At 45.7% G+C, this 21,295-nt stretch overlaps 1 protein-coding gene across 1 annotated transcript in view; it reads right to left on the bottom strand.

The window, feature by feature from the left end:
- LOC130107650 (forkhead box protein J3-like) overlaps positions 1-21,295 on the bottom strand; it is a 69,783-nt gene that overhangs the window by 17,958 nt on the left and 30,530 nt on the right. The window contains exons 5-7 of the mRNA XM_056274353.1: positions 18,928-19,011; positions 13,484-13,585; positions 1,696-1,845 (exon numbers count right to left, since the gene is read on the bottom strand). Of these exons, the coding sequence (XP_056130328.1) occupies positions 1,696-1,845; positions 13,484-13,585; positions 18,928-19,011 (336 nt within the window). The remainder of the gene's footprint in view (positions 1-1,695; positions 1,846-13,483; positions 13,586-18,927; positions 19,012-21,295) is intronic.

Below are 21,295 nucleotides of genomic sequence, written 5' to 3'. Positions count from 1 at the left end.
CACAGTGCAACGCCTGTGGCAATATTATTTCGTGCAAGGGAGGTTGCACGACAAATATGGCCAAACACCTTCGCCTTACACGGTTAACCAGTGTACCGTGTTTGACACGTTGCGCCGGTCTCCATCTCCTGCCTCGGCGTCGTCTTCAGCCAACCCTGAGCAAACAGCAAGCAGCACCTCGCCGCAGTTGGGTAAGCGAAAATTAATAACGTGTGTCTTCTTTGCAACAGCGAGACAGCGAACAACGTATACATGAGCGAATTGTTATAAACTGTATGCAAATACTCAACTGTGACATTTTGTCGGCCAGTCAGCAATAAAATGTTGGGGATCCTCGTTGCTAATTTGTGGTATCGTAGTAGATTTCAACAACGACAACAAGTAATGTTAAGAAAAGGTTTACTGACATCGCTAAGCATTCAACGTCAGATGCGTATCCGCCATCTTATATTATCTTCTTCCTACTGTATTAACGTAGAACACACATGTCATTATTCAGCAGTGCCTCCTAGCGGCTTTACAAGATAAACATTACAGGACACGACACTGAACGCTCGCGTATATACATCCTGAGAAGGCAGATATTGTGGAGTTAGAAAACAACGAGACAGGAGACGTGAAAGTAGACGTAGTCGAGGTAGTTTACTAGCTCCAACTTTGCATGTCATACGTTCGACAACGACACTGAACTCTGTACCGGAAGCGGAAGTACATTATCTGACCCCTCACCTCTTCCCTTAAAGGTACACTGTCCTCTTAGGGTGAATGTCTCTAGTTATATAGATGTGGGTCACCACACAATGCTCATTTTTCCAAAAAGAACTGTTTCTAATTTAAGGAGTTTAATACCTGGTAGTCCGAACCAGGGTGTGACTGTGTCTTTATTTCTTCATCTTCATGTATGAAGACAGTTGTTGTAAATGTAAATATAAGAATGAGACGTTCACATGAATGACCCGTTCTTAAAACAGAATGGCTTGTATAAAGCTTTTCTTTTTAACAAAATTTTCTTCTGTGAAATAAGCATGGGACCTGTTTTGACCATGCCTCTCAAAGAACCGGAATCGAAAAGCAGAATCGTAACGATGTCCAACCCTATTAATAGGTTAGTACATTGGGTCAAGACATGGATTAATATGCGTTTGCTTGTTGTCGATATCGGTCTTCAGTGTGAATTGTCACTCTAGGGTCTAGCACACGGGGTGCAAAATTTCATCCTGTTGGAGAATGTGTCACAAAAACTGGTCAAGACTGGGTGACCTATGCAAAGACTTGGCAGCGGGGTAGTGTAATGACTGAGAAGTTAAACCTGCAGACCTACTTTAAATCCCCCCGTGATACCAAGTATAAGCCCTGGTGAGGTGCCCCAGCAAAGACCCTGAACACCAATCAACTATTTGGGCACTGCTCTGGTGCCTGTGCTCACATCGCCTAGTGGATTGAAAATACATATTCTGTTTGTCCTCTCCCTCTATATTTTTATTCTGACAGCAGAAAGCCCAAGAAAGAAACGGAGAGACAGATTATGAGAGACGCAGGTCAAAAAATGTAACGATGGGATTCAGTCCCAGTATGGCAGGGATATACATGTGCCTTATGAGGTGGTAGACATACCTACTCAACAATCTGAGCACAACACAAGAGACAGTTTTCCTTCCAGGATCAATATGGAAGAAACAAAACAGAGAGCCTTACCGGTGTGTAGCTGTGCACATTACTGCCAGTGCTGACAGCAGTGTTGAGGTTTAGGGAAGCCAGGCTCTGGTCAGACAGGCTGTTACTGAGGCTGCCTCCCAAACTACCAGGACTCTCACTGCCCTCCACTTCGGGGTTATACAGCACCACCTACACACAGACACATGGGAGCCATAATCATCAAGGGCCACACCACTGAGCACATGAGTACATCATCTTAATTAGGATGATTTGTGAACTGGCATTTTTCATGATCTTTCTTTTCCCTGTTGAGAGATGTCACTCCCATTGATTTTGCCCAAACTGCAAATTCTTATGCAGGTTGAACTGGAAATTGTCCATAAAAAGTTGGCCCCAGATGATTGCATATTCAAGGGCAGTGAAGAGAGCCATCAGGTCGACACGTCCTGTATGTGTCAAGTGCAGTTTTCACACCGAGGTTATGTGAACTGTTGCTATGGGACAAATCCTCTTTTTGGTGGGGTCAGACAAAAGGGTCACACACCATATGCATTCTGTAAATATTCTGTGTGTGTGTGTGTGTGTGTGTGTGTGTGTGTGTGTGTGTGTGTGTGTGTGTGTGTGTGTGTGTGTGTGTGTGTGTTTGTGTGAGCATGAGCGTGAGTGTGTGAGAGAGAGAGACAGAGACAGAGACAGAGAGATCAGTCAGGCGTCAGAGGTCCTGCCGGGCCACTTGATCTCTGACCTCATACAAACAGTCATACCCAGTTCGGCCAGTGTATATGTATGGGTGTCACTGCACAAGGCTGTGTGTTGAATAAAGTCCAGAGGCTGTCACAACAAGCTAGGCACCTGATGGCTGAAATGAGGTGTGTGTGTGTGTGTGTGTGTGTGTGTGTGTGTGTGTGTGTGTGTGTGTGTGTGTGTGTGTGTGTGTGTGTGTGTGTGTGTGTGTGTGTGTGTGTGTGTGTGTGTGCATTTATAAATAGAAGATAACACTTAATTGTCCGTTCACACGGAACTTTGTCTTGCATCACACTCCAACAATCATCAGAATAACATTATACAACATATAAGAACACCTACAACATAAAAGAACCTGTACAACATAAAAGAACATATGCAAAAGAGAACAGCCTTGTGCAAGGACCGTGTACATAGTTGCATACACCATTCATGTGTATGTGGGGGGTGGAGGGGTATGATCACAAAGTCCATGTGTGTGTGTGTGTGTGTGTGTGTGTGTGTGTGTGTGTGTGTGTGTGTGTGGAGGGGGATATGGTCACAGTCCTTGTGTTGGAGAGGGGAAACAGTCCAAGTGTGAGGGTGTATGTGCGGGTGGGGGGGGGGGGTGATCGCCTCCTCAACAACCCATCAATGAGAATATGGGAGCACCACCCAGTCGGAACAAGGTGCAGGATGCCATAAGAAAGATGGAGAACAACAAGTCCGCTGGACCTGACTGCATCCCAGCAGAAATCCTGAAGGATGGTGGGCCAGTTCTCCTTAGTCACATCCACGCCCTGCTCCTCAAAATATGGGAAAAGGAAGAAATCTCTGCACAAATTAGGGATGCCCTCAGTGTCTCCATCTTTAAGAAGGGAGACAAGGCAGACTGTGGAAATTACCGTGGCATTTCCCTCCTATCCACCACTGGGAAAACTCTCGCCCGGGTTTTGGATAATAGACTTCTCCGCCCTGTCAGAAAATATTCTCCCTGAGTCTCAGAGTGGATTTCGCCCAAATAGAGGTACCATGGACATGATTTTCATTGCTCGCCAACTACAAGAAAAATGCCGGGAACAAAATCAACCACTATACATGGCCTTCATAGACCTCACCAAAGCCTTTGACTCTGTGAACCGTCAGGCTCTGTGGTTGGTTCTGGCAAAAATTGGCTGCCCGGACAAATATATCTGGATACTGAGACTGCTGTATGACAATATGTCAGCCACAGTACTCAGTGGCAGTGGAGATGAAACAGAACCCTTCAGGGTTCACACTGGAGTCAAGCAGGGCTGTGTCATTGCTCCTACCCTGTTCTCCATTTTCATTTCTGCTAACCTCTATCTTATGGGTGAACACCTGCCACAAGGAGTCAGAATCATGTACAGAACTGATGGACAACTCCTGAACATCAACAGATTCAGGGCTAAAAGTAGAACCACCACCATATCCATCATGGAGCTGCAGTATGCCAATGACAATGCCCTCGTGGCCCATTCAGAAGAGGACCTACAGTGCATTCTGGATGCTTTTGCCAAGGCATACAAGCAGCTTGGTCTGGCCCTTAACATAAAAACGACCCAGATCCTCTACCAGCTACCACCCAACACAAATAACCCTGCTCCACCCCCAACTATCTATGTTGACAAAACCAGACTGGAAAATGTGGACCACTTTACATACCTCGGAAGCCTCCTATCCTCCAAAGCTAATATTGATTAGGAAATACACCGCCACCTCAGTTGTGCCAGTGGGGTTTTCTCAAGACTGAGGAAAAAGGTCTTTGAAAACCGTGACCTCCAGGCCAGGACAAAAAATTCTGGTCTACAGAGCGGTAGTGTTGTCCACCCTACTGTATGGATCAGAATCCTGGACCACATACAGCAGGCACCTGAAGGCACTAGAGGCACATCATCAGAGGTGCCGCCGAAAAATCCTCAAGATCACCTGGGAAGATAGACGCACCAACACCAGCGTCCTGGAGGAGGCTAACATTCCTGCTATTACTGCCACCATCGCCCAACACTAGCTCAGATGGACTGGCCATGCCATCCGTATGCCTGACTCTCACCTTCCAAAACAAGTCCTATACTCCCAGCTTCTCACAGGACATCGTGCCCCGGGAGGTCAAAAGAAAAGGTATAAGGATAACATCCAAACGAACATCAAAAAATGCCACATAGACCCTAAGACCTGGGAGGACACAGCAACCAACAGGGCGACTTGGAGAAAACTTGTCTGCATTATAGCTGCACTATATAATAATGATCTCCGACGGGCTGCAGAAGACAAGCACAGACTCAGAAAGGAGGGAGTTTCCACCAAAAAGGCCCAAACCAATCCCATGATTACCACCGCCCATCCCTGCCCACACTGCACCAAAATATGCGGCTCTAGGATTGGCCTCTTCACCCACCTGAAGACCCACAAAGACCAAGAAGGAGGACAGTCATACTCAACCCCGAGTGACGGCCGATGATGATGATGGTGTTTGGAGGGGGGGTATGGTCACAGTCCTTGTGTTGGAGGGGGGAAACGGTCCAAGTGTGAGGGTGTATGTGTGTGTGTGTGGGGGGGGGGGGTTGATCACCACCTTGGTGCTCCTCAGTTGGTTTGTTCAATGTTATAGTGAGGAACAAAAGAGTTCTTGTACTTATTCTTCCTGCAGTCTGGCACCCTAAAGCACCTCCCAGAGGGCAGAAGTTGGTACTCATGTGTCCAAGGCGATATTGTCAGCCAGTCTGAGGGTAAACTTAGTGCAGCTGTTTAGGAAGGAGTTTTCCAAAGAGTGACCCACCACCTCAGAGCAGATCCCCAGGAGCTGTAGAATCCTGGGTTTCAGCTGAGATGAGAGACCAGACCAAGCGTCCATATTGCAGGTTGCTTCGTATGGTAGAGCAGAAGATTAGAGTGAGGATTTCCTTGCTTGCTCCAAATGACCTGAGTCTCCTTAAAACTGTTCTACCTCATTGCAGATGAAGTCCATATGGTAGGTCCAGGACAGTGCACAGTCCAAGTAAACCGACAGGTATTTGGTTTGTTTTATGGGTTGGTTGTGAACTGTAACCAGAGCAATATGGGTGTCTTGTGTGGCTCTGAAGAGGATCTCATCTGTTTTGAGGGTATTGAGTATGAGAGCTCTATGATCACACCAATGAACCACTTTGTTGACACTGTCCAGGTAAAGGTTTGGCTCCTCCCCCGTCCTTCATCAGTGCTACCAGTGCAGTATCATCAGAGAATTTGATGACGTAGTGATTAGACACACTGGTAACACAGTCGAAGCATAGAACATTTTTCAAAACTGTTTTGTTAGTCACAGTTGAGGCTATTTTGTCTCATATCCAGGGAGTATCACACATGTCCTTGTGCATGGGCCACAGTATCATTGGGCCTCGTCTAGTCTTATTTTAATAGATGTGATCAAAAGTCCAGTATGCGTGCTTCTTCCCGTTTCTCAATGGTATTTGGTATGGTATTTATCAATTTCCAGAGTTCTTGAGCAAAATATGTGCATCTTACGAGAGTACCTGTGTAGGCATACATTTTATGAAACGTCTTCATCAGTTAGGGATATCTAGTTGCTTTTTTTTGTCTTTTTTTTTTGGAAGATTTGGACTCTACTGCCAAAAAGTTGGATTAGACTACTTACAAAGTTGTCAGTGAATAATTAATTTCATACCAGAATGTGGCAGTTGGGGTGGGGCTTGTTAGCGCCAGCCAGGAGGAAGATGCACCTGAGACAAGTTGGCCTGATTGCAGAGCCTTTATCCTCCCCGCTGAGCGACCACTGGGAGACTTGTGGCCAGCGTGGCAAGAGGAGCCTCACCACTACTGCCATACCGGACAGAGGCAACTATATGTACGACAGATAAGCCAGATGAGAGGGGTGCAGGGATCAGGCTGGCGTGGACGAAGAGAGAGGCCGAAGGAGAACCGAGGTGGACCTACTTCGTGGGTGAGTGCTGGGTTGCGGGCATGGGCAGGGAGATACAGCATGTGCCATGGACAGCTTGGCATACCGGGCAGGGCCACCGGCTTCTCGCCAATGCTGCAAGGAGGCAGGACCGAGGACTGGGGGAAGGGGCGTGAGGTGGACCGGGGAATGATGTAGGAAGCTCTCCGGGCCGGCCAGACCTGTGGGTCTGCTCAGGGTACTCTTGTCTGTGTGTCTGTCTCATAATAAAGATACCTGTATTGCTGATATTTGCCTCCGTTCCTCTGTCCAAACCCCTTCATTGTGACAGATTTGCCAGACAGGATTAGTAGATAATTATGCACAACCCCATAATTTTAAAAAGAAAAGATTTGGCATTTGCCTCTTAAAAGATAAAAGTGTATCATGTGAACCAATAGCCATATTACAAATATAGATTAGCACAAACAAAATGACAGGCTGCCATAGGGGCAAATGTGCACGCCTAGGGTTTGCAATGGCTGACCTTGCACATGGGGAGCTACTGTATGGTGCTCTTAGGACAGAGTGAGTGTTTAGGGACCAGTTTTAATTTATTCATATTTTTTACCATGTGAGGAATTGGTCACGAGTGGATCCCGCACACCACAACATGCACTGATACTGTGTCACCCCCCCTTTTTTTCTCCCCAATTGCACTTGGCCAATTTCCCTACTCTTCCAAGCCATCCCGGTCACTGCTCCACCCCCTCCGCTGGTCTAGGGAGGGCTGCTGACTACCACGTCTCCTCCGATACATGTGGAGTCACCAGCCACCTCTTTTCACTTGACAGTGAGGAGTTTCATCAGGGGGATGTAGAGCGTGGGAGGCTCATGCTATTCCCCCCCAGTCTCCCCCCCCAAACAGGCACCCCGACCGACCAGAGGAGGTGCTAGTGCAGCAACCAGGACACATACCCATATCCAGCTTCCCACCCGCAGACATGGCCAATTGTGTCTGTAGGAATGACTGACCAAGCGAGAGGAAACATGGAGACTCGATCTGGCGATCCCCATGCTGGTAGGCAACGGAATAAACCGCCACACCACCCGGACGCCCTGTGTCACACTTTTGAACCAGCATTCATACAATCAACACAAAGACACATAGTCATTCCCGTGCACATCCAGGTTCATTCATTACTTGGACTTTTGGGTATAGGCATGTTTCAAAAAGAGATGAGCATTTATTCTGTCATACTGCAGGCATCTATGAGCCTTATACTCTCTCATGTGCTAAATGACATCAATAGGCTTTTTCTCTGAATATATGAATATTTTTCCCTGTGACGCACAAGAACAAACTGCAGTGAAGCAGGGCTATTTTAAATCTAGAATGGCGTATTGTGGAATTACGGCTCCATCAACAGACCAATTTGCTTGTCTGAAAAGGAAAAAGATATAATTCTATCAATGTATAGCTGAACTGCTTTGTCTGAATGCTGGTATTTTCTTATATGGATCAGTTTTAGGTTGAACCATTTTCTTTTGACTGCAACAATGCTGCACTCTTTTGTAGACACTGCGTTAACCTCTGCTATTACTTCTTTCAAGAATTTTTTTCCCATTTTCTGGCAAAGTAATGCCACTGCTAAAATTGCTGAATATAATGTGTTTTGAGATCATAGATAGTTCAACACAATGTCGAATTTTGGCTGAAAAGATACCTGAAAAGATACAATTTTTCTGTCTTATGCCCTTGTGTTGGATTAGGAGCCTTACTTTTTTCCCTTGTATGGCAATACATGAGTGTTCCGTCAATGGTAACGAGTTGTAACATGAACACACTTTTCATGAAATTTGTGCTTCCAAACATTTAGTAAATCTGGCAAGGTAAATATAGTTCAGATATATGTACAAGAAGATATACAGTCAAACATTTTTCACTTAAAGATTGATAAAGGCATATCAACAAATTTTAACCAATGAGTTTTTACCTATCACTGTGCAATTGAATATTTTCTAACTTTCTTAAAGAGTTCATGGAATATTTTCTTATTTGACCATGAACAAACACCCTGACCTTTAATAAGCAATTCTCTATGCCGTAATAAAACAACCAGCAACCGTTTCTCTACTGTGCTAATAGATGTGCCCTTCTATGAGACTGAGGTAATAAAAACTGGACTACAGGGCATAGAGACAACAGCCTAGTTATTTTCAATCCCATCACATGGTGCAATGGATACGTTTCATGATGTAAGTGATCCTAAGTTTTCCATTTTATGGCAAATTACATCCAAAATGGCGTCGCATATGGCTGCTTCGGCAAGTTGTTGCACACTGGTTTTGCAGGCTTTTTTGTTTTAAAGTTGTTTCTGGCGACAGTACATGGGCAGTTTCCATGAGAGAAGAAACCCTGATCATTAGGGAATCTACTCCTCAGGATTTATTCCAGACTTTTCTTGCTCCTGCCATGGAATTCTTGGACATTGTAGTGAAAGGAGTTATGGCCCTTGGACGAACGGTGAGACGCAGGAAAAGAAAGTGCTCCTGAGTGTGTGTGCGGAAGTGAGGTTTACACATGGTATTGCCGGCGATATTTATCTCCAATGTGTGCTCACTGCAATAAATTGGACAAACTGCTGCTGATAGAGAGAAACAAAGACTTCTCTCTATCCTCAGCCTTGTGCTTCACCGAGTTGTGACTGAGTGGAATTATACTGGACTCTGCACTGGCAGCTGCCTGGCTTCCAACTTTTCCATGCCAACCGCAACACAGATCTGACGGGCATATATCTCATCTCATCTCATCATCAGCCGCTTCTCCGGGGTCAGGTCGCAGTGGCAGCAAGCTAAGTAGGGTACTCCAGACGTCCCTCTCCCCAGCAATGCCCTCCAGCGCCTCCTGGGGGATCCCAAGGTATTTCCAGGCCAGATTGGACATGTAGTCCCTCCAGCGAGTTCTGGGTCTACCGTGGGCTGTCCCCCCAGTTGGACATACCCAGAAAACCTCCAAAGGAAAGCACCCAGGGGGCATCCTAATCAGATGCCCGAACCACCTCAACTGGCTCCTTTCGACACGAAGGAGCAGTGGCTCTACTCCAAGCTGCCTCCGGATATCCGAGCTCCTCACCCAATCTCTAAGGCTGAGCCCAGACACTCTACAGAGGAAACTCATTTCAGCTGCTTGTATCCGCAATCTCACCTGTTCGGTCACTACCCAAAGCTCATGACCATAGGTGAGGGTTGGAACAAAGATTGACTGGTAAATTGAGAGCTTTCCCTTCCAGCTGAGCTCCCTCTTCACCACAGCAGTCCGGTACAACGTCCACATTACTGCTGATGCTACACCAATCCACCTGTCAATCTCCCACTCCATCCTACCCTCACTCATGAGCAAGACCCCAAGATCCTGAACTCCTTCAATTCAGGGAATATCTCATCCCCAACCCGGAGGGAGCAATCCACCATTTTCTGGTAGAGAACCATGGCCTCAGACTTGGAGGTGTTGACTGTCATCCCGGCCATTTCACACTCAGCTGCAAACCGCCCCAGTGCACGCTGGATGGAGGTCGCGTTCTTATGAAGCCAACAAAATCACATCATCTGCGACGAGTAGAGATGCAATTCTGAGGTTCCCAAAATGGACACACTCCTCACCTTAGCTGTGCCTTGCGATCCTGTCCATGAATATCACAAACAGAATGGGAGACAAGGGACAACCTTGGCTGCGTCCGACACCCACCGAAAACGTGTCTTGACTTTTTTGGTTATACAAGGACCGAATGGCTTATCAGATGCCATATATATACATACATACATACATACACACACACACACACACACACACACACACACACACATATATATAAACATATATATAATGTATAAATACTGATAAGCCAAAACATTAAAACCACCTGCCTAGGGGCGTCTGGGTAGCATAGCGGTCTATTCCGTTGCCCACTAATACAGGGATCCCGGTTCGAATCCCCATGTTGCCTCTGGCTTGGTCAGGCATCCCTACAGACACAATTGGCCATGTCTGCAGGTGGGAAGCCGGATGTGGGTATGTGTCCTGGTCGTTGCATTAGCGACTCCTCTGGTCGGCCGGGCACCTGTTCAGGGGGAGGGGGGAACTCGAGGGAATAGCGTGATCCTCCCACGTGCTACGTCCTCCTGGAAAAGCTCTTCACTGTCATGTGGGAGGAGGCATATGGTAGTCTGCACCCCTCCCCAAATCGGCAGAAGGGGTGGAGCAGTGACTGGGAAGGCTCGGAAGAGTGGGGTAATTGGCTAGATACAATTGGGGAGGAAAAGGGGGGGGGGGGACACCTGCCTATTATTGTGTAGGTCCCTCTCATGCCACCAAACCAGCTCTGACCCATCAAGGCATCGACTCCACAAGACCTCTGAAGGTGTCCTCTGGTATCTGGCACCAAAATGTTAGCAGCAGATCCTTTAAGTCCTGTAAGTTGCAAAGTGGGGCCTCCATGGATCGCACTTGCTTTTCTAGTATATCCTTCAGACGTTCGTTCAGATTGAGATCTGGGGAATTTCGAGGGCAAGGCAATATCTTGAACTCTTTCTCATATTCCTCAAACCATTCCTTAACATTTTTTGCAGTGTGTCACGGTACATTATCCTGCTGAAAGAGGCCAATGCCATCAGGGAATACCATTGCCATGAGAAGGTCAGCATGGGCACTCTGACCAGTCTGCGGCTACGCAGCAAGCTGCGATGCACTGTTCTCCCACCTGTCTATCATAAACAGCATTAACTTTTTCATCAATTTGAGCCACAGTAGCTCTTCTGTGGGATCTGACCAGATGGGTTATCCTTTGCTCCCGACACGCATCAGTGAGCCTTGGGTGCCCACGACCCTGTCGCCGGTACACAAGTTGTCTTTCCCTGCACCACTGTTGGTAGGTACTGGCCACCGCATACCGCGAACACCCCACCCCATAAAACCTGCTGTTTTGGAGATGCTCTGACCCAGTCGTCTAGCCATCAAAATTTGGCCCTTGTCAAAGCTGCTCAGATCCTTACGCTTGCCCATTTCTCCTGCTTCTAACACATCAACTTCAAGAACTAACTGTTTGCTGCCTAATATATCCCACCCCTTGACAGGTGCCATTGTAACGAGATAATCAATCTTACTCACTTACCTGTTAGTGGTTTTAATGTTTTGGCTGATCAGTGTGTCCTTTTTCGATATATACAAACTTTGTTAAAAGAAACACTCAACGGTATGGAAAGTGCTCAACAAATAAGGAGCAAAATAATCCAGTGAGTCAAGTAATTTCTTTATGATACAAGCCTGTTTCATGCGGATTTTATATATATACACTACCGTTCAAAAGTTTGGGATCACATTGAAATGTCCATATTTTTGAAGGAAAAGCACTGTACTGTTCAATGAAGATAACTTTAAACTAGTCTTAACTTTAAAGAAATACACTCTATACATTGCTAATGTGGTAAATGACTATTCTAGCTGCAAATGTCTGGTTTTTGGTGCAATATCTACATAGGTGTATAGAGGCCCATTTCAAGCAACTATCACTCCAGTGTTCTAATGGTACAATGTGTTTGCTCATTGGCTCAGAAGGCTAATTGATGATTAGAAAACCCTTGTGCAATCATGTTCACACATCCGAAAACAGTTTAGCTCGTTACAGAAGCTACAAAACTGACATTCCTTTGAGCAGATTGAGTTTCTGGAGCATCACATTTGTGGGGTCAATTAAACGCTCAAAATGGCCAGAAAAAGAGAACTTTCATCTGAAACTCGACAGTCTATTCTTGTTCTTAGAAATGAAGGCTATTCCATGCGAGAAATTGCTAAGAAATTGAAGATTTCCTACACCGGTGTGTACTACTCCCTTCAGAGGACAGCACAAACGGGCTCTAACCAGAGTAGAAAAAGAAGTGGGAGGCCGCGTTGCACAACTGAGCAAGAAGATAAGTACATTAGAGTCTCTAGTTTGAGAAACAGACGCCTCACAGGTCCCCAACTGGCATCTTCATTAAATAGTACCCGCAAAACACCAGTGTCAACATCTACAGTGAAGAGGCGGCTGCGGGATTCTGGGCTTCAGGGCAGAGTGGCAAAGAAAAAGCCATATCTGAGACTGACCAATAAAAGAAAAAGATTAAGATGGGCAAAAGAACACAGACATTGGACAGAGGAAGACTGGAAAAAAGTGTTGTGGACAGATGAATCCAAGTTTGAGGTGTTTGGATCACAAAGAAGAACGTTTGTGAGACGCAGAACAAATGAAAAGATGCTGGAAGAATGCCTGACGCCATCTGTTAAGCATGGTGGAGGTAATGTGATGGTCTGGGGTTGCTTTGGTGCTGGTAAGGTGGGAGATTTGTACAGGGTAAAAGGGATTCTGAATAAGGAAGGCTATCACTCCATTTTGCAACGCCATGCCATACCCAGTGGACAGCGCTTGATTGGAGCCAATTTCATCCTACAACAGGACAATGACCCTAAACACACCTCCAAATTGTGCAAGAACTATTTAGAGCAGAAGCAGGCAGCTGGTATTCTATCGGTAATGGAGTGGCCAGCGCAGTCACCAGATCTGAACCCCATTGAGCTGTTGTGGGAGCAGCTTGACCGTATGGTACGCAAGAAGTGCCCATCCAACCAATCCAACTTGTGGGAGCTGCTTCTGGAAGCGTGGGGTGCAATTTCTCCAGATTACCTCAACAAATTAACAGCTAGAATGCCAAAGGGTCTGCAATGCTGTAATTGCTGCAAATGGAGGATTCTTTGACGAAAGCAAAGTTTGATGTAAAAAAAATCTTATTTCAAATACAAATCATTATTTCTAACCTTGTCAATGTCTTGACTCTATTTTCTATTCATTTCACAACATATGGTGGTGAATAAGTGTGACTTTTCATGGAAAACACAAAATTGTTTGGGTGATCCCAAACTTTTGAACGGTAGTGTATATATATATATATATATATATATATATATATATATATATCTGTGTGTGTGTGTGTGTGTGTGAGTGCGTGCTTTTGTATATATATTTTTACACATTTATTTTACTTTTTTATTTTATATTTTATTCTCTGTAACAATGCCAAGCTACAATCCTAGTGCATGTAATGCACATTGCAATAAAAGAATTTCTGATTCTGATTCAATGGTACCAAACGCATTGGCTTTCCCACTCCTACCTTGTTGGTAACGGTGTTGATGGCCAGCGTGGGGGAGGCTCCTCCTGACATGATGCAATCCATTCTTAGAGACTCTGACTCAAGGCTGTAGGGGGTGGATGCCTGGGTGGTGGTGGTGTGATGGAAAAAAAGAAAAAGAAAGTGGACATAAGAGGCGTAAGAAGGAAGACAGATGGCTGCAGATTTTACTCAAGGTTGGATGATACTGACGGAGTATGCCGGGTTGCATTTTTCAGCAGGTTTTTTCAGCTTTATATATATTTTTAATGTTTTCCTAGAGGCTACATGTCCATTCTGTAAGAAAAACAAGCCTCACTGCTCAATATTGATACAAACAGACAATTGCATAAATGTGATTGAAGTTCACATCAATAACTGATAACATCTTTATAATAGTGAGTTATGAGGCAATAGTAAATTTTATTTTGATGCAAGCAATCGTGTTGAAAGTAAGCAAGACCTATTTACTTACTACCTATTCATCCATCCATTAGCCAAACCACTTATCCTGCTCTCAGGGTCACGGGATGCTGGAGCTTATCCCAGCACAGCCAATTCACCTGACCCACATGTCTTTGGAGTGTGCAAGGAAACCAGAGCACCCAGAGGAAACCCACAGACACATGGGGAGAACATGCAAACTCCACACAGGACGACCCGGGACGACCCCCAAGATTGGACTACCCAGGGCCTTCTTGCTGGGAGGCAACCGCGCTAACCACTGCGCCACCATGCTGCCCTATTTGCTACCTACCTACTTACAATTGTCCATCAAAAAATGAGTAATGATGGGGCTATACAGATTAAAAAAAATTAGAGAAAATCAAACTGTAAAATAATAATAGGAAACAGGTCTTTATGCATGCTCAATAATCCAGGTAAGGAAATCATAGAAAGGTGAATAATTTCATCTGGACACAATGTTTTGTTTTGTTTGTTTTTGTTTTTTCGATTTTTCTCCCCAAATGTACCCGGCCAATTACCCCACTCTTCTGAGCCGTCCCAGTAGCTGCTGTACCCCCTCTGCCGATCTGGGGAGGGCTGCAGACTACCACATGCCTCCTTCGATACATGTGGAGGCGCCAGCCGCTTCTTTTCACTTGACAGTGAGGAGTTTCACCAGGGGGACATAGCACGTGGGAGGATAACGATATTTCGCCCAGTCCCCCCCCCCCAAATAGGCACCCCAACTGAGCAGAGGAGGTGCTAGTGCAGTGACCAGGACACATACCCACATCCAGCTTCCCACCCGCAGATACAGCCAATTGTGTCTCTAGGGACGCCCAACCAAGCTGGAAGTAACATGGGGATTCCAACAGCCGATCTCCATGTTGGTAGGCAATGGAATCGACCGCTATGCTACCTGGACGCCTGGACACAATGTTTATTGAGAGAAACGTTTCATCTCTCATCTAAGTGACCTCCTCAGTCTCAACTGACAGCAGGTATCCCCACCCTTATAAACAAGACAGTTGCATAGCGACCGAAAAAAAACCAGTTGATTTCATATGCAAATTGCCTTGACAATTAACTATAGTTACAATGGTAATATGTACTATTCACAGAGGATTGGTGATGATGTTATGTCTGTCTTCATGTGCATTCCTGTTGATGAAGCAGAAGAGGCGGTTACAGGCCAACCCCATCCTTAGCATAGAACCACCCTTAACACTGACCAAGTGTGTCTGCTCCTGAAGTTGTTTCTTCAGTCCACGTACTTCACATACAGGGGGCAGTATTATAGGAAGAAGCATCGGTGTGCGATGCGTTCCCCAATTTCACCTACAGTGACCAACTTGTACATTGGGGAAGTGGAAAAGAGGGCTCTGATGTCCTATCCAGGTATACCACTGGGCTATTGGTTCAGATTTGTGGATGACACCTGGCTTAAAATTAAATCTCGGGATGTACCACATTTCACCAACCACATTAACTCTGTGGACAACCACATCAAGTTCACCAGGGAGGATGTGGAAAATGACAGGTTAGCCTTCTTAGACTGTGAAATTGCAATTGGTGATGGGGGACATTTGATTGTTGATGTTTACCATAAAACAACACATACTGATCAGTACTTAAGGTTTGACTCTCATCATCCACTGGAACACAAACTAGGAGGCATCAGAACGCTGTACCACGGAGCTGACAACGCCACTGACACAGCAGCTGGGGAAGGGGAGAAATCCCATATTAAACAGGCCCTGGTTAAGTGTGGTTATCCTAACTGAGCGTTTGTCAAAGCCAGGAAGACGCCCAAACAGTGCACCAGCCGATCGAAGAGAGGAGAAGGACAACAGCTGCGTAAACATAAGCCAGTAGTGATTCTGTATGTGGCGGGAGTATCGTAACAGTTGAGATGCCTATTTTTCAAACACTACGTCTCAGTTGCTTTCAAACCCCAAAACAGAAATTGGTCCATCCCAAGGATCGGGTCCCCTAGCACAAACAGAGCAATATAGTGCACACTGTTAAGTGCCGGGAGGACTGGCGTGACTTGTACTTCGGAGAAACTAAACAGACGCTGGCCAAGAGGATGGCACAGCACAGGAGAGCTAACGCGTCAGGCCAGGACTCTGCAGTCTACACCCACCTACACGCCAGTGGCCACTCTTTCAAGGATGAGGATGTGCACATCCTTGATAGGGAGGAACGCCGGTTTGAACGGGGAGTCAAAGAAGCCATCTATGTGAAGAGGGAACAACCATCAGTGAACCGAGTGGAGCCTAAGTATACATCTGTCACCATCTTACAATGTTGTGAATGCAACTATTCCCCAATCCTCTGTGAATAGTACACATTGCCATTGAAACTCTAGTTAATGGTCATGGCAATTTGCAAATGAAATGTTGCTTTCGGTCGTTATGCCACTGTATTGTTTATAAGGGTGGGGAAACCTGCAGTCAGTTGAGACCGAAGAGGTCATTTAGATGAGTGATGAAAAATTTTTCTCAATAAAAGTTGTCTAGATTAACTGATTCAACTTTCTGTAAATAAGAAACAGGCTTTTTTTTAAGGGAGTACCAGTATAAAAAACCCTGTTCTAACTCACTCCTAACAGATGAATCACAGTCCACACAGTTAAAGCTTAGATGAAAACTGACCCATTATCTGGGGGCCATAAAAGCCAAGGCACGGGACCCTTGACTCCAAAACCTCGATCATGGAACAACCGAAGCGATTGAGATAAGGAAACCTGACACGTATTTTTGTGTGTGTCTGATGTTTTTACTTTATTTATCTTTTTTCATTTATTTTATTTGAAAGCAGCTGTCCCATATTTCAAGTAGTGACTGTATAATCGGGGGCAAAATGATTCCTTTTTTTAAGGCACGTTTTGACCTCACAATGTAGCAAATGAATAATGTGCCTCTTAATCTTCCATGTAGTCCCCAGGATACCCCCAGATCTGAGTAGCTGAACTAATTCAGGAGCGCTTGATTTAACTTACCAAAGCAGCCCCGGAAAGTGGGCACATCACTTGCGCTCACCAAGGCAATTCAAGCCTCCCAAAAATATATTCAGCTGCAGTTGTTCATAGTCATTGTTTTCCTCGCAAAATGCAAAAGTAGGGTTAACTGGGTGTGAGGATATGTGAAATTATTCAAAGGTCGATGGTAGGCTAAATTGACACATTCGAGAGAGAGAGAGAGAGAGAGAGAGAGAGAGAGAGAGAGAGAGAGAGAGAGAGAGAGAGAGAGAGAGAGAGAGAGAGAGAGAGAGAGAGAGAGAGAGAGAGAGAGAGAGAGAGAGAGAGAGAGAGAGAGAGAGAGAGAGAGAGAGAGAGAGAGGAAGAAAATGAGGGCGGTATTTCTTTCCCCGTCCTGTGACTCCTTTCAGGTTTCGAGACAGCTTGCCTGCCTTTCTCAAACTGCTTACAGTAAGAGGATTGGTCGGCAACAATGCAATCTTTAATTTATGATAAACTCCCGGGGGGGAAAAGGGGTTGTCGGTTCCCTCATGGAGGCAACTTAAAAAGAAGACAAGGAAGAGGTGAAGAGGGGAAAGAGGAGCGCTCGGCAGGAGTAAGGGGGGTGGGGCGGGAGAACGGGGTTAAGATAATTGAGTGGTGACAGCCAGATTGACAGACAGACAGACAGACGGACGGAAGACGTTCGGGAACGCTTATTCCCAGTGCACGGGGGGAAGCGGTTACCAAACTATTTCAATGTGCGCGTCTACGACGCTTACACAATACATTCATCCAGCTGACGTTTAGCCCCCGCCGGCAACTTCACATCTTCCCGCGCTTATGGGCGTTATCTTCAGACGACTTAAGAGACTCCGCGTGTAGCCTGGGGTGCGACAAGAAGCCCCGCGAAACGGGGTGTGATATGTGGCCCACCTTTTTCTTGCGGTAACGCCGCTCTTAATACTTTGCACTTAAAAACTACCCCGTCTCTCTCCTTAGACCCATGTGACAGCCAACAGCGTGTCTGCCAGCGCTGGAAGTGAGGCATAAGAAAACAGGTCGAAGGGTACATCCATGTAAGACGAGATGACAAGGCTCTGAATTAATTAATGTTTGTGATTATAAAAAAAAAAGCGAGGAAGAAAGTATGTCTAATGGCAGCCCCAGGGGCCCGGTGAGGTAATTAACTGGAATGCAAGCCTAGAAAACACTCTCTCGCTCTCTCCCTCTCTCCTCGGTCTACCTCCTTCTCTCTGGTATCTCTGCCCTCCCTCCAAACCTCCATCTCTTCTCGTCTCCCTCTTTCTCAGCCCTGATGTCTTTGTCTATCACCTTTTTCTCTCCCCCCCCCCCCAGCATAAGCCTGCCCGTCTCTCCCCTTTTCCAATTCTCCTTCCTCTCTTCGCCCCCCCCCCCCATCTATCTCTCCCTCTTTCCTTTCTCTACTGTGAGAACCTGTGATTGCGCACTTTGCCGCTCCTCGCCTGTTTGGTTTCCCTGGAGATGGCGAAGGCAAACGCAGAGACGTATGCGCAGAGAGAGAGAAAGAGAGAGAGAGAGATAATGGGAGAGAAAGAAAAGCAAAGCAGTGACACGGGAAAACGGATGGGAACTAGAGAGATAGACAGACTGACAGAGGAGGAGGAGATGGCAAACCCAAGACAATTTAATTTGGTTTCGTTTTATCGGACAATTATTAAACCCTACACGTGCAGTCAAAATGTTCGAGGTGCAAATAAAAAATGTGAGGCTTATTTCCACAGGGACTTATTTCCCCGATTTTCAAAGGCACAGACGGCACTCAATCCATTATTACTATCACTGCTTCATATATTAGATGAGACGGAGACAAAGACAGACCAACGGTGACAGGAGCAGACACAGGACACAGCAGGGTTAAGAGGTAGCCCAGCACGACTCTTCTGTCAACCATGTTTTCCACTTGCTGACTGAACACCAGCTGAATTCAGCCCCACCTGCTGTGTTTTATATATATATAAAAGTGTCATGTCAAGAAATCGACATGTATACTTACCCTTTCTCCAGAGCGCGGCCTCTTCTTCGGCCTGCTGGGCACAATATCCTCTTTAGGGTTGGTGTCTATGGCCCAGTAGGAACCCTAGAGAACAATAGACATGCTAACGTTTTCAGGTAGCTATACGTCTCCACATTGCTTGCACATTTCTTTTTGTAACCGCACACCGCTGATGTTACTATTGCCCTATATGGCAAACCCTTGGACAAAGTCGGGGCTCCCCGGCACAGAGACATGGACAACATTTGCAAATGTAAGTGCGGCTACCCATTTATTAGAAATACACAAAGACTGATTTAAAAACACCAGGGTTAAAATCTGTTCAAAAGACTAAAAGCAGACATCCATTTAAAGGTCTTTGGTTGGGGAAGCTAGCTATGCGGGTCTGTGTCCCCGATGTCTTCAGCTCTCTCCTTGGGTCTGGTGGGATTCTTTGTTGGCGTGCAGCCTCGTTATAACCTGTCTCGAGTCACTTAGGCTTACTAGAGACAGGTGTTCTCTGCACCCTGCTTGCCACACTTTATTACGGCCAATTTGGGTGTGTATACGTCCTCTGCTGTTTGCCACTTACAAGTGCTCACATTTCGTTGCTGTATTTGACATGCTGATGGACTCACTGTGGTAAAACTTGATCAAGTATTTTTTTTCTTTGTAGTTTGCATCTATCACGTTAAGAGATGTCAACTTTTATTGTTGGGTATGTATGCCAGGTGTTTATGCAAAGTAGGTGAACAAATCTCGAACGAAGGATCTTTATTTGGTAGGATACTCACACTAAATATACAAGGAACATAACATGATATTCGGAAGCAGAGAAAAATAGAGGACCAGATAATATCTTGGAAATTATATCTAGAATATCTAGAAATTTACCAGTATATCTATTCATTTAGTGATATCAGGGGGGCTGGTGCCTAAAGGATGTAAGGGGTGGGGTGGGGTGGGGGGGTTATCTTCCAAACTGGAAGAAAAAAATTGCAGATAGTGGGTTTCAGAGGAAAATCCTGCACAAACCTCCCACTAATTCAATTTCTATGGCCTGTCAGTCCACACTTTGGGATGACAGTTCCCTTCTGCATGCTAGCCCCCTACGAGGCTGGCTTATGCCCTACAAATCAAGTAACAGGTGTCACTGGGACAAATCTTCCCCAGCCCGACAAGATGTGTTGCCTTCACAGATAAAATCATCACATCCATTTTTTTTATTTCTTAAAACAATTCTGTAGCCAATCAATTTTCCTCAGGTTTAGATATATAGGCAGTGCACCCAACCCCCCCCCCCCCCACACACACACACCCCCCTGCTGCACACTCCGCTCCCCGGCCATGAAATCCGCAGAAATCCTTTATATGCGCCATGGTAAAACTCAGCGGCCTCCTACAGGAACACATAACGCAGAGCACAGAGGAAATCAATTGCTTTAAGGTCCTTGATTTCCTGTTTGTTTTTTTTCCTCCCCTCTTCCTGCTCCTCCTCTTCTCTCCCAAGGAAGTCCAGTGAAGAATTCAAGAGGTTCATCAGGCGCACACATACACGTACATTTAAAATGAATGCAATCATGTACACACACAGGCCCACACACACACACACGGATACAGGCACAGGCCAACGCACATAAATGAGCTCACACACACACACACACACACACCAACTGTCCCTTTATCTAATCCCATCTTCTTTCTCAGTCCACAATCCTCTCTCTCTTTCTTGCTGTGTGTTTTTCTCGGTTTTCTCCATCATTCCTCTTCCTCCTCCCCGTGTCTCTCAGACCCGTATTACTCAACAATATACAGCCAATTAATGTGAGCCCAGGCATGATTCAGCTTCTCCCCGTGGCTCTGAAACCAAACATGTATTCAGCCTCTCTCTCCACACAGACAGCCTCCCTCCATGGACTGGTTCGATCCGTACTGTGAATCAAGGTGCTGGTCATGTCCAAGTCAGGCTAACCGTGGGGGGAGCCTCTCTCTTTGTGTTCTCTATTCGTCTTCGTCGACCACAACCTCCCATTCAGGCCCAAGGATTCTGTTTGAATTATTTAGGCCTCTTTTCCTCTTAATTAATTTTTCAATGGCTCTAAAAAAATAAAATAAAAAAAACCCCACAGCGCAGAGAAACACCTCCCCATCACCACCACCACCACCAAACTGTGCCGCGAGCAAGTTTTGAACACTTGGCGAAAAGTTTTGATTTGCCGGTTTGCCGGAACGGCAGATTGCTTTCTCCATAAACTCCACCGTGAGTTAAAATGCAGACATTTTGGCTTTTATTGAAAATCTTGTAAGGACAAGCTTCAGTGATCAACGGTAATTATAATATGTTTCCCCATTTGAGCAGTTTTTTTTCCCGATTCAGCACAAACAAGGA

Source organism: Lampris incognitus, chromosome 2, assembly GCF_029633865.1.
Source record: "Lampris incognitus isolate fLamInc1 chromosome 2, fLamInc1.hap2, whole genome shotgun sequence".
NCBI lineage: Eukaryota > Metazoa > Chordata > Actinopteri > Lampriformes > Lampridae > Lampris > Lampris incognitus.
This window is presented reverse-complemented; position numbering and strand designations above follow the sequence as displayed.